This window comes from Phocoena sinus, chromosome 1, assembly GCF_008692025.1.
Source record: "Phocoena sinus isolate mPhoSin1 chromosome 1, mPhoSin1.pri, whole genome shotgun sequence".
Classification (NCBI taxonomy): Eukaryota; Metazoa; Chordata; class Mammalia; order Artiodactyla; family Phocoenidae; genus Phocoena; species Phocoena sinus.
The window spans coordinates 16893651-16906351 of record NC_045763.1 but is presented as its reverse complement, the minus strand read 5'-3'; the positions used below and the strand labels follow the sequence as shown (position 1 = coordinate 16906351).

At 44.9% G+C, this 12701-nt stretch overlaps 1 protein-coding gene across 8 annotated transcripts in view; it reads left to right on the top strand.

Moving 5' to 3' along the window:
- Positions 1–1056: 1056 nt before the first annotated feature.
- Positions 1057–12701, top strand: part of USP48 (ubiquitin specific peptidase 48) — a 69048-nt gene continuing 57403 nt past the window's right edge. For 5 of the 8 annotated variants that reach the window (XM_032626890.1, XM_032626873.1, XM_032626880.1 and 2 more), the window contains exon 1: positions 1225–1623. In XM_032626890.1, the coding sequence (XP_032482781.1) occupies positions 1490–1623 (134 nt within the window). In that variant the 5' untranslated portion in view covers positions 1225–1489. Of the gene's footprint in view, positions 1128–1224; positions 1746–12701 lie in introns of those variants that run through there. The other 3 variants (XM_032626863.1, XM_032626908.1, XM_032626917.1) reach the window with 3 other exon arrangements.

Below are 12701 nucleotides of genomic sequence, written 5' to 3'. Positions count from 1 at the left end.
GCTCATCTATTAAGGGTGGATTTAGGAGTTATTCCTCCTGGGAAGACTTTCCCCAAGTACTCCAAACCTTCCAAGTAAGGGGAGGGGACCTTATTTTAAGTTTCTACTATTCTCCCCTCACCCCCTCTTGCATAAGTGCAAGGACCATGTCTTATTTTCATCGTTCCTTCAGTGAACGTTTGTCTAAACAATTGCACACATAAAGCATCCAGTCTGGGTAATTCCCTGGTGGTCCAGTGGTGAGGACTCCACGCTGTCACTACCGAGGGCTCAGGTTCTATCCCTGGTCAGGGGAAACTAAAATCCCACAAGCTGTGCAGTGCAGCGCAAAAAAAAAAAAAAAAAAAAAAAAAAAAAGCATCCAGTCCAAGGTTACCCAGCTGGCAAGCTATCGAGTATTGTGTCAGAAGTTAGTGCTTAGACCGCCATAGGGCTCTCATTAAAATGCAAAGTTTTCAAAATCCTCACTCAAGCAGTACCCTTTACAGTTCGCAAAACACTCTGATAAGGCTACTCTTTATATCCAGAAGCAGAGATTGAAAAAAGGAAATGTTTTCAAACCCTGCAGCTAAACAGGACCATCATTAAAGAAGAAATCAGCATATGGAGATAACAGCAGTGAGGAGGGTCCACCACCTGCAAGGATGACCTTCCAGGGCAGAGAAACCCCGCCCAGGGACCCGCTTGCACCCCAGCACAAACCAAGGCACAGTAAACCCACTACTGCGAAGACTACAAATCCCAGCATGCCTGGCATCCAGTGAGTGACAGCACGCAACGCATGCCGGGACACGTAGTCCAGTTCTAGCTCAGGAAAAGGCCAGAACAGCACGTGACGTCAGGAGTGCTCAGGAAAGGAGTCTGAACCGGTCCAGGATCGAGTTAACCCTTCCAGAGAGCCGACCCTGGTTTCTTTGGTGACCCAGGTTTCAGGTCCCACCCCACAATCCAGCGGACCTATGGTGTGCGTTGAGTAGCCTCTCGCGTGATCCTTCACGGTTAAAGGGGAAGTACCAGAGGGCAAGAACAGGCAGACTTTAGCTCTCCAGGTGCCCACTTGGAAGATTAGTGGTGCGCAGAACGCTATCCTGGACAGGAGCTGAGACGTCGCTTCCCCTGCAGCGCTGGTGAGGACGTGGCAAGGGTCTCGACTAGCTGCTTCCCCTTCCTCCGCCCGTCGGGCAAGAGGCGCAAAGACTGCTGGGAACGCGCATGCGCCCACCGCGGCGGGGAGTATACCTACAACGTCTGCGGGTGCGGGGGGTGTCGGGTGTCCGCGGAGGCACTTTGCGGCCGGTCGTGCGGGTCGGGTGCGGGCGCGAGGGCTGGCACCCGGGCAGAGGCGCGCGCAGGTGATTGACTGGCCAGCTGGCTGAGGGAGCGCCTGGTCCTCATCGCTGGCAGGTGGCGGAGCCCATTTGGGCGGTGGTGGAGGCGGCTGCGGCAGCCTGGGCGGCCGGGCTCAGGAGGCACTCCTCGGGCCAAGGCCATGGCCCCGCGGCTGCAGCTGGAGAAGGCGGCCTGGCGCTGGGCGGAGACGGTGCGGCCCGAGGAGGTGTCGCAGGAGCACATCGAGACCGCCTACCGCATCTGGCTGGAGCCCTGCATCCGCGGCGTGTGCAGGTGAGGCCCGCGCACCGGGCCTCGCGCCCCCCTCGCGTCGGACCTTGGAAAACCAGGCCCGGGGCTGGGGGAAGGAAGACGGCGGCCCTTTCCGTGCATCTAGCAGGCGTGGAGAGAACAAGGTGGAGGTTTCCTCCTTTCTGCCTTCTGGGCGACCTGGGAGAAAGGCAGCCTTTCCGGGCTCTGCACGGAGGTGATGCTGCTGAAAGCCCTTAAGAAAAGGTTTTGGGTTTTTATTAGAAGATGGCGGTGGAGATGGTTGAAGGCAGGAGCTAAGACCTTAGCAAACGTTGGTGGTTGGTATATGCTGGCCACTGCTCGGTTTTTTGGTTTATAAAATGGGAACTTCTGCGAAGTGAGCTTCATCACTGTATATCTCGTATTGGTGTTGACGCTGAAGGCGTGATCATATTTTTGGGTAGGGCGGCTTTAGGAAAACGTACGGTTAGTCTGCGTCATCGGTACCCTTCATCCCCAGTTGACCTTCCCCTCTCTCGATAATCTAGTATTATTTAGCCTTTTTTGGGGGGTGGGGGGTCGCTCTGATTCAACACCACTCTACCGAGTACAAAGTTTGAGCTGTGTAAGTGCTGTCCTTCACTTCTACTTAGCCCGTGAACCTTGTCTTTCCTTTTAGATCGAATCCTTAGCTGTTTTTCCACCTTTTAACGCGGGAACTATAGCTTGTGTCCGGAATGTTGTTGAATTGACTTGGCCAAGCCGGGCATGCTCAGTACCCTTTCATCAAGCATTTAGTAAAGACTTTCTGGAGTTTTTACATTCCACGGTGGGATCCGGAAGGAATGGAAGTCAAGGTCTCAGATTTGGAGCTTTAAGTCTAGTATGGGAAGTGGAAACAAGTTAGAGAGCTTCCATAAAGCAGACGAATAATTCCAAGCTCTGGGAGTCTGGCTCCTGAGGAGAGCAACAGTCAGTACTGGAATGACGTGGCCGTGTATAATAGATAAGCTTCAGTCAGTTTCTCTACGTATTAGGTTCCAGAGTAACCAAAAAATATAAACTCTTTCACTGTAATAGTTATGATTTTAATGGAAGTAAAGGAGTAGAAATTAGCTGAGATCACTATAAGGGATGAATGTCACGGATGTGAGTTTTAAGCTGCAATTGCAAGGTTTATATCCAAGCAGTTTTTTTCATAAATAGCTTTGAGATATAATGCACACATCATATGATTCACCAATTTAAAATGTACAACCCAGTATTTTTTATTTGTATAGCCACAGGGTTGTTCAACCATCAGCACAATCCGACCCCACTAAAAGAAGCTTTGTACCCGTTAGCTTGGCACTCAATCCTCCCTGTAAACCCCACTCCCCCTCCCTCCCCAGTTCGAAGTAACTACTGATATACTTTCTGCCTCTAAATTTGCCTATGGCCATTTCATGTAAATGGAATCATACAGTATGTGGACTTTTATGACTGGCTTCTTTGACAGCATAATGTTTTCAAGGATCATCCATGTTGTAGTATTTGTCAGTATTTCATTTCATTAAAAATCGTTTTGTAAAAGTCATGTAAAACGCATAACGAAATTTACCATTTTTTAAAAAAACTATTTATTTTTGGCTGTGTTGGGTCTTCGTTGCTACTCACAGGCTTTCTCTAGTTGTGGCGAGCAGGGGCTACTCATTGCGGTGGCTTCTCTTGTTGCGGAGCATGGGCTCAAGGCACGCGGGCTTCAGTAGTGTGGTGTGTGGGCTCAGTAGTTGTGGCTCGTGGGCTCTAGAGTGCAGGCTTGGTAGTTGTGGTGGGCGGGCTTAGTTGCTCTGTGGCATGTGGGATCTTCCCGGACCAGGGCCCAAACCCGTGTCCCCTGCATTGGCAGGAGGATTCTTAACCACTGTGCCACCAGGGAAGTCCCACTATTTTTAAAGTGTACAATTACATGGCATTAAGTACCTTTACGACTGTACAAACATCACCATTGTTTAGTTCCGGAACTTCTTCCATCACCCTAAAGGGAAACTCCATATCCATTAAACTCCAGTCATTTCCCATTTCCCCCTTCCCCACCCCCTGGCAACCACTAATCTTCTTGTCTGTAGATTTCTTTATTCTGGATATTTTATATACGTGGACTCATACAATACGTGGCCTTTTTTTGGTCTGGCATTCACTTAGCATATTTTCAAGGGTCATACATGTTATAGTATGTATCAGTATTTTATTCCTTTTTATGGTTGAATAATATTCCATTGTTGGATATACCATATTTTATCTATTCATCAGTTGATGGATTTAAATTTTCCCCCCCAACTTTATTGAGGAATAATTGACAAATATAACTATATCTAAAGTGTACAGCATGGTAATTTGATGGACATTGTGGAATGATTACCAAGATCAGGGCAATTAACACATCCATCATCTCACAGCATAGTTAAGTTGATGCATATTTTGGTTATTTCTGCTTTCTGGCTGTTGTGAATAGTGTTGCTATGAATATTTGTGTACAAGTTTTTGTTTGAACACCTATTTTCAGTTCTTTGGGGTATATGCTTAGGAGTGGAATTGCTGGGTCATAGGATCACTATGTTTAACATTTTGAGGAACTGACAAATTGTTTTCCAGAGTGGCTGCACTATTTTACATACTCACAGACAATATATGAAGAATCCATTTTCTTCTCATCCTTACACTGTTTTTGTCTTATAGCCATCCTAGTGGGTGTGAAGTGCTATCTCATTGTGGTTTTGCTTTGCATTTTCCTGATGACTAATAAGGTTGAGCATCTTTTCATGTGCTTATTGGCCATTTGTAGATCTTTGGAGAGAGGTCTTTTCACATCCTTTGCCCATTTTAAAATTGGATTGTCTTTATTATTGAGTTCTAAGAGTTCTTTATATATTCTGGATATAAGTCCCATGTATTTCCAAATATTTTCTCATTCTGTGGGTTCTCTTTTCCCTTTTTTTTAAAAATGCTTTTCTAATTTATTTATTTATTTTTTGGCTGCGTTGGGTCGTCATTGCTGCAGGGGCTTTCTTTTTTTTTCTTTTTGTTTTTTTTTTTTTTTGTGTTACGCGGGCCTCTCACTGCTGTGGCCTCTCCTGTCGCGGAGCACAGGCTACGGACGCGCAGGCCCAGCGGCCATGGCCCACGGGCCCAGCAGCTCCGCGGCGTGTGGGATCCTCCCAGACTGGGGCACGAGCCCATGTCCCCTGCATTGGCAGGCGGACTCCCAACCACTGCACCACCAGGGAAGCCCGGGGGGCTTTCTTTAGTTGCTGAGAGCAGGGGCTGCTCTTTGTTGCAGTGTTTCTCATTGTGGTGATTTCTTGTTGCAGAGCACGGGCTCTAGGCACGCGGGCTTCAGTAGTTGTAACACGCGGGCTCAGTAGTTGTGGCGCACAGACATAGTTGCTCCGTGGCATGTGGAGTCTTCCTGCACCAGGGCTTGAACCTGTGTCCCCTGCATTGCCAGGCAGATTCTTAACCACTGCACCACCAGGCCGTGTCCCCTGCATTGGCAGGCAGATTCTTAACCACTATGCCACCAGGGAAGTCCGGTTTTGCCTTCTTTGAACCAGCACATAACACAAAGAGCCTGGGAATGTTGAGTCAGTCACCAAAGTTTTGGAAAGGGGTTAAAGTTAGGCAGTGACCTGCTGTAGTGCCGCGCCCCCCCCCCCCCCCCCCCCCGTCAAAGGACGGGGAGCCTTCTGAATTCCTTATTTGTTGACATCTTGTTAGAGACCCGTTTGTGATTATGAAATAAAATGGTAGAGGGACAAGAATGTTCTTAATTAGAGGGGACTAGTTTGGAAGGGAGTTACTGAACTCAGTTAATGGACCTAACCTAAGCAACTGTCATTCTGATAGAGTGGTGACATTTGGAGTTACAGAAACAAGTTGAAGTTTTTGAGGAAAATTCAGACAGTAAATGGTTATTATTGGAACCATTTCAGTAATCCTTGGTTAACCTATTCTCTCTCCCTCCCTCCCTCTCTTTCCTTCTCCTTTCTCTCTCTCTGTATGCACACACAAATCACTTTTTAAAAATCTGGTGCTGCATTAGGCAAAGCCTTAGTGTAGTCAGGGGTCTTCCCTGGAAGCAGGAGAGTTGGCTTGCTATCCTTCATGGATTTCTACTTGGCCTGTGTGAAATGATGTCCTAAGAGCCAAGAAACTAAAAGGTGTTGAGGGAGAAAAACAAAGCAATAACTCTTTAAATGACCACGCAGAGGGAGTAATATCTCCACCCTCCTCTCCCATTCAAATAATAAAATTTCATTGTACTACATAGCATCTATGAAATCATTGACTAAATTTCTGTCCATTGTGCTGGAAAACATACTCCTAAATGACAGATCCTTGGAGATCTGTCAAAACAGAGCTAAAACTACCACTCTTACCTATGGTCAGTGTAGAAGGAACTTTGCACACCTAGATACTTAGCCTACTGTTTTTTTTTTTCCCACTTTGCAGTTTTTGATTTGTGAAAAATTGTTTCCTTTCTGTACAGTTTTGGATATCATTGCAGATGTCTCTTTTTCCTTCTTGCCCACACCATCTAATCAGCTCCCAAGTCCTATTTCATTGCATTGATATGCTGGAATTCAACTTTCTTCCATTGCTTGCATTGCCACTAAATTGGTTTAGACTAGGAAAATTGTTATGTCTCAGGCTTTGTTCAGCCTCGGTCCATCATTTACATTGCTGCGAAAGCGTTTGTTGGCCTAAAATCACAGCGAATAACGTCACAGCTGCTTAACATGTCATACCAAACATTTGGGGAACCTGCCCCCTGCCTACTGCTGTAGCCACTTGGTGTTCTTATATCCATGGCCCTAGAAAAAAAAGTACCTGTTAGAATTCTTCATTTTGTTTCATTGCCACAGTGTCAAACATATTCTGTGGACATGTGCCCAGAAGTATTGAAACAAAATATTGGTGCCATTTAACATTTTGAGACATTTTCTTAAGTTTTTCCCAAAGCGTTGTGATTAACAATGAATGGACAGCAACTCTCGCTTTACCCTGATTCATGATCAAAACTTTTTTTTTTGGCTGCACTGCGCGGCCTGTGGAACTTCCCCGACCAGGGATCAAACCTGTGCCCACTACAGCGGAAGCACAGAGTCTTAACCACAGGACCGCCAGGGAAGTCCATCACCAAAACTTTTTTTTGCCGATTTCATAAGTGAAAACATCTTTCATGGCTGTTTTAAACTCACATTTCTCTGGAGCTCAATGTTTTCCCCTGTGTTTGTTAACTGGTCTTATAAGAAAGCTTAGAGGAAGAGGGACAAAGCTGTTTTTAAGAATTCGGAGATCGGGGAGTTCCCTAGAAGTCTGATGGTTAGGACTTTTCACTGCCGTGGCCCTGGGTTCAATCCCTGGTTGGGGAACTGAGATTCCGCAAGCGGCGTGGCGCAGCCAAAAAAAAAAAAAATTAGGAGATCTGTTAGAGACTGAAATGGATTGTTGGCTCTTAGAGGTAAATTAATAACAGAAAAAGCTTTATTTCATTAGTCCATATTTGTGAGGGTTCCTAGATACAGGTGACAGAAACTTTAACATAGTGTAAGGGAAGTGCCTCAGTTAACAAATCTAGGGAGGTGTTTGTTTTAATTCAGGAAAGATGTGGACAAATAAATCATGGCAAGGGCAGGGAAACACTTGAGCCCAGGAGAGATTCATGAACCTCTTAGAGCTGTTTCTCATGCAAATCAGCATGTTGTTTCCTTCTTAAAGTTAGGACAGCTAAGCTGTCAGAAGGGTCTGCCACTGAAGAGGGATTGTTATTTTGGGGTTGTTTGTTTTGTCTTTCAGTTCCCATTTTAAATATCTTGTGAGGCTGGTTTTGGGTGCTGGATGGGAGCTGCATCTCAGCAGCTCTTGCTAGAACCACAAGAATGGAGGAACAGTTTGTTCTCAAAGAAAAATAAAAAAGGCAGGGGGAGCTGAAGAAACTAGGCATGTACAGTAATAGTCAACTGCCACACAAAACAAAAACCTAGTCGTAAGCCGACTGATGCATAAGTAAATGAGATACGAGTAGTGGGAGAGAGCCAGGGGAGAACCAGGATGGTGCTCTTCATGCTTTGTTTTTGTTTGTGATTCAGTTCTCCCTCTCTGATTCCCCTGTAGGCAGAAGGAAGGATTTCTGGGAAGAAGACCAGTGGGGAGTGGGTAGAGGGTACCCACTAAGGTTGTAGGAACTTACTGTTTCAGAAAAGGTGAATGGCATTACTCTACCTAGATTAAATCGGGGCTACTTGTGACCTTGAAAAAGTTACTTGCTTTTAAAGTCAGCATTAGCAAATTCAGATGCTTTCTAGGGCCAAGTAAGTTGTATAAATTCGAGTCAACAGGCTAGGGTATTTACACATCAAACATGTAAACATGTGTCCCTGTCTCACCTGTCTCAGCCTCCTTGATCTGTCTCTTACACTGGTGGAAACAGGTATGCAGTATTCTTCTGCTATAAGAAAATTGGTACAAACAGGATGATAGATGATACTTGACACCTGTAGCCTACTCCTAATGGGGATAAAAAGGAGCTTGGGGCTTTGGTGACTGAGTGGGAGAGGTTTTCTTCTACAGGGGGATTTCATCTAGCCTTCTGTACGTGGCATTCTGCTGCACTGCTTAGGTTGGCTTGGAAGTAATGGCTTAGAATAGACATTTTTATTTATTTACTTATTTACTTATCTATCTTTGGCTGCATTGGGTCTTCCTTGCTGCGCACAGGCTTCCTCTAGTTGCTGCAAGTGGGGGTTACTCTTCATTGCGGTGCGTGGGCTTCTCATTGTGTGGCTTCTCGTTGCGGAGCACAGGCTCTAGGTGCGCGGGCTTCAGTAGTTGTGGTTCGCGGGCTCTAGAGCACAGGCTCAGTAGCTACGGCGCACGGGCTTAGTTTCTCCACAGCATGTGGGATTTTCCCGGACCAGGGCTCGAACCCGTGTCCCCTGCATTGGCAGGCAGATTCTTAACCACTGCGCCACCAGGGAGTCCCAACAGAAATGTTTTTGTGATTCATGCTTCTTAAGTAGATTCTCCACTGCTCCAAACAAGAAAATAAATAAACAAAAAAATCCTCCACAACATTGAGCCCATGTACCAAAAAAAAGGCTTGGCCTCAATTTGGAAAGCTTTAGTTGGTTAGCCTAAGCTACTTTTAATGCAGTGGCTCACCACTGACTTTGGTTCTCACCTGGAGTGTGTCCTTAGGCACCCAGAAGCCATAGGTTCTCGGGGGAGGAGGGTGGCGGCTGATGCTTTAACACAGGTTCATCTCATCCACACGGTGATGGCATTTTAGCTGATGGAACCTTATTCAGTAACACCTCACCATCAGTTAATTTAAGAAAAGCAAAAACAAAGAAACAATGCCAGCGTTCTAGGGCTAAATAATACAAGTTGCTCCCAGCTTCTCACATCTGTTTTTGGAAGTCTTTTTAAAGTTAAAGAAACCTATTGCGTGACATTTTTAGTTCATAGCTGTGTATTTTATTTGCTCATTGAAGCCAACTTTGGACCAAGTGTACAAGATTTCTTGTGTGTGTGGGAGGGGAGGAGCGTGGACAAGGAGAGCCTCCTTTTGTTCATTTTCTCTATTTTGCTGTTAGGAACAGGAGACTAAAATCTGAATGGTTCTAATGGAACCGTAGTTGAGAGAATGATCTGTGCTCTTGACCCACAGGAGAGTGCCTGTCTTCCCAGCCAAAACCTGTGAAGGACTTACCCCTCCCTTGTTTATGAGGAGAAAACAAACTTGGTATACCTTTGAAAAGCATATTGGAAAGAGCAAGTACATACTTACTTACTTTTAGAGATAACATTTTCACTCTAGTTATTGATGCTAACTTTTCCTGTTCTAAAGACCTTGCAGGGCTTCCCTGGTGGCGCAGTGGTTGAGAGTCCGCCTGCTGATGCAGGGGACACGGGTTTGTGCCCCGGTCCAGGAGGATCCCACATGCCGTGGAGCGGCTGGGCCCGTGAGCCATGGCCGCTGAGCCTGCGCGTCCGGAGCCTGTACTCCGCAACGGGAGAGGCCACAACAGTGAGAGGCCCGCGTACCGCAAAAAAAAAAATAAAATAAAAAAAATAAAAGAATCTTCCTTATTTATTTATTTATTTTTTTTAAAGAATCTGCCTGGTAAGTCCTTGCCCCTATTCCAAGGAAAGATTTTAGGTTGCTTTTTCCCCTGTCTCTGAATCAGGTTTTTTTGTTTGTTTCTTTATATCTTCTCTTGGTAGAAGAGAAAAATTACTTTTGTGTAAAAGGAGAGATTGTTTTTACTCATTGTAATTCCCTTGTAGTAGTCCTTTACCATTAGAGGTGAGTTATAGGCACAAAAAATAACTCCTTTTAGATCCTTCCCCCTCCCCCCACAATGGATCAGTTGTACTTTTATTTCCTTAGTAAGTTACTTTCCAACCTGGCTTTGACATAATCCTGAAAAAACTGCTCTTAAGTTGGCCAAACTTGTTTTCATTTTTATTTTTTAAAACCAAGAAGACAGTGTGTTTAAGTGGAACATTAAGAACAATTATTTACTGATTTCCCGATTATGTAGTACTTCCCAGAGTTCTAAATCTGAAAGATATAAAATGTGATGGGGGAACATAGGAAGCCCTTTATTCTTAGTTTTGCAGCCAGCAGGTAGAGGTAAACCTCCTCAAAGATGGTTGTTCCCAGGTTATAGTGCGTCTTGTTATCTAAACAAACAAACAAACAGGTCTGTCATACCCCAAACACACACACTTTTTTTGGCCACACCACCTGGCATGCGGGATGGGATCTTAGTTCCCTGACCAGGGATCAAACCCGGGCCCCCTGCATTGGGAGCATGGGGTCTTAGCCACTGGACCACCAGGGAAGTCCTCTTCACACCCTTTTTATTTTTAAAGTTTTTTTTTTTTTTTTTTTACGGTGTGCGGGCCTCTCACTGTTGTGGCCTCTCCCGTTGCAGAGCACAGGCTCCGGACGTGCAGGCTCAGCGGCCATGGCACACGGGCCCAGCTGCTCCGCGGCATGTGGGATCTTCCCGGACCGGGGCACGAACCCGTGTCCCCTGCATTGGCAGGCGGACTCTCAACCACTGCGCCACCAGGGAAGCCCTAAAGATTTACTTTTACTTATTTTTGGCTGCATTGGGTCTTCTTTGCTGTGCGCGGGCTTTCTCTAGTTGCGGCGAGCAGGGACTACTCTTCGTTGCGGTGCATGGGCTTCTCATCTTGGTGGCTTCTCTTGTTGCGGAGCATGGGCTCTAGGCACGTGGGCTTCAGTAGTTGTGGCTTGTGGGCTCAGTAGTTGTGGCTCGCGGGCTGTAGAGTGCAAGCTCAGCAGTTGTGGTGCATGGGCTTAGTTGCTCCGCGGCATGTGGGATCTTCCCTGACCAGGGCTCGAACCCGTGTCCCCTGCCTTGGCAGGTGGATTCTTAACCACTGCGCCACCAGGGAAGTCCCCCCCGCACCCATTTTTAAACACTGCTTTGTTCCTTGCTTTTTTCAACGAATGATATTGTTACATATCACAACATAATAAAGTTTCTCCTTATCTTTTTTCCTAATTACAGTAGTTTCCATTGTTTGGCTGTATTATTTAGCAGATTCCTATTGATGGGCATTTATAGTGTTTCCAATCTTTTACTGCTGTCAATAAAGCTTTAATGGGTAACCTTCTGAAATATTCAGAACATACTGACTTAATAAAGTCCTTCACAGCTAAAGAAAATCTAGGCTTGTATGTTACAGTCAGTTGTGTATCTTAAGTCTCCTTTAATCTGGATAATTATTCAGTCTTTCTTTGTATTTCATCATATGGAGGTTTTTTTTTTAACATTTTTATTGGAGTATAATTGCTTTACAATGGTGTGTTAGTTTCTGCTTTATAACAAAGTGAATCAGCTATACATATACATATATCCCCATCTCTATATGGAGGTTTTTTAAAAGTATAGGACACTTACTTTGCAGAAAGCCTCTCAACTTGGGTTTGTCTGGTGTTGGCTTATAATTAGGTTTAGGTTATTCACTTTGGTAGGAAAACCACAGAAGTGATGTTGTGCTCTTAGTGCATCACACCAGGAGGGGCATACAGTTAATTAGACCCATTACTGGCTACTTAAACTTTGATCCTTTGGTTAGGTGGCATCTGCCAGGTTTCTCCACTGAAAGCTACTATATTTCCTTTTGTAATTAATAAAACAACTTGTGCTGAGATACTTTGAGACTATGTAAATACTCCATTACTCCTCAAACCTTCCTACACTGGCATCCATTGACAATCCTTGCATGATTTCGTTATTAATCTGATGAATGCCAGCCAAATGGTGAATTTCTAATTTTGTCCTTTCTTCCACATTGATAGTTGGCTTTCTTCTTTAAGGAGGAGATTTCTCATCCATGCATCCATCCACCCACCTCACTAATGGATTCCTACATTATTGAGCGGGTTGTAATCCGATCATTATTTTGTTGCTCAGATTGTTCCAGATTTGGGTACTGGGAGGCCATCCAAGCTCTTCCTTTTAACATGTCCCCCTTATTCTTTGAGTACATCCTTATTTTGGGGGCACAGCAGTATGTCCATGTTTATCTTGCCCAGGCTTCAAATTGGCCATCTCTCCCAGGAGCTCTGGGTTCTTCGCGTGGGGAATATTTAGAAATCAAGATCTGCTTGCTCGGTGTGTTCATGTTACTGCTCTTAGGCCCTCGGCTGACAAAAAAGCTGTCTCGTTTAGGCTGCCCATTAAATCTAAATTCCAGATAGACAACAAATACTTTTAAAAATATAAATATGTCATTTATCTGAAATTCAAATAACTTCTGTCCTGTATTTTATCTGGCAACACTAATCTACCTGTCTGTATATATTAAGACCCTGTGGATTTTGACTTACACCTGTTATTCCTAATCAATACTGCAGGGTTGGTTTTATTCTTCTTCCCTTATTTGTAACTTTCCTCTCCAAAACTTGATTCCCTTCATCCCCAGTATACATGTACTTATTTGTTAAGTTGCAGAATGTACAGAAAGTTTCAGAATTGTTAACCCATGTATCTTTGAAAAGGAAACTATTAAATAAGTTTGTTGTTTGTTCCTTA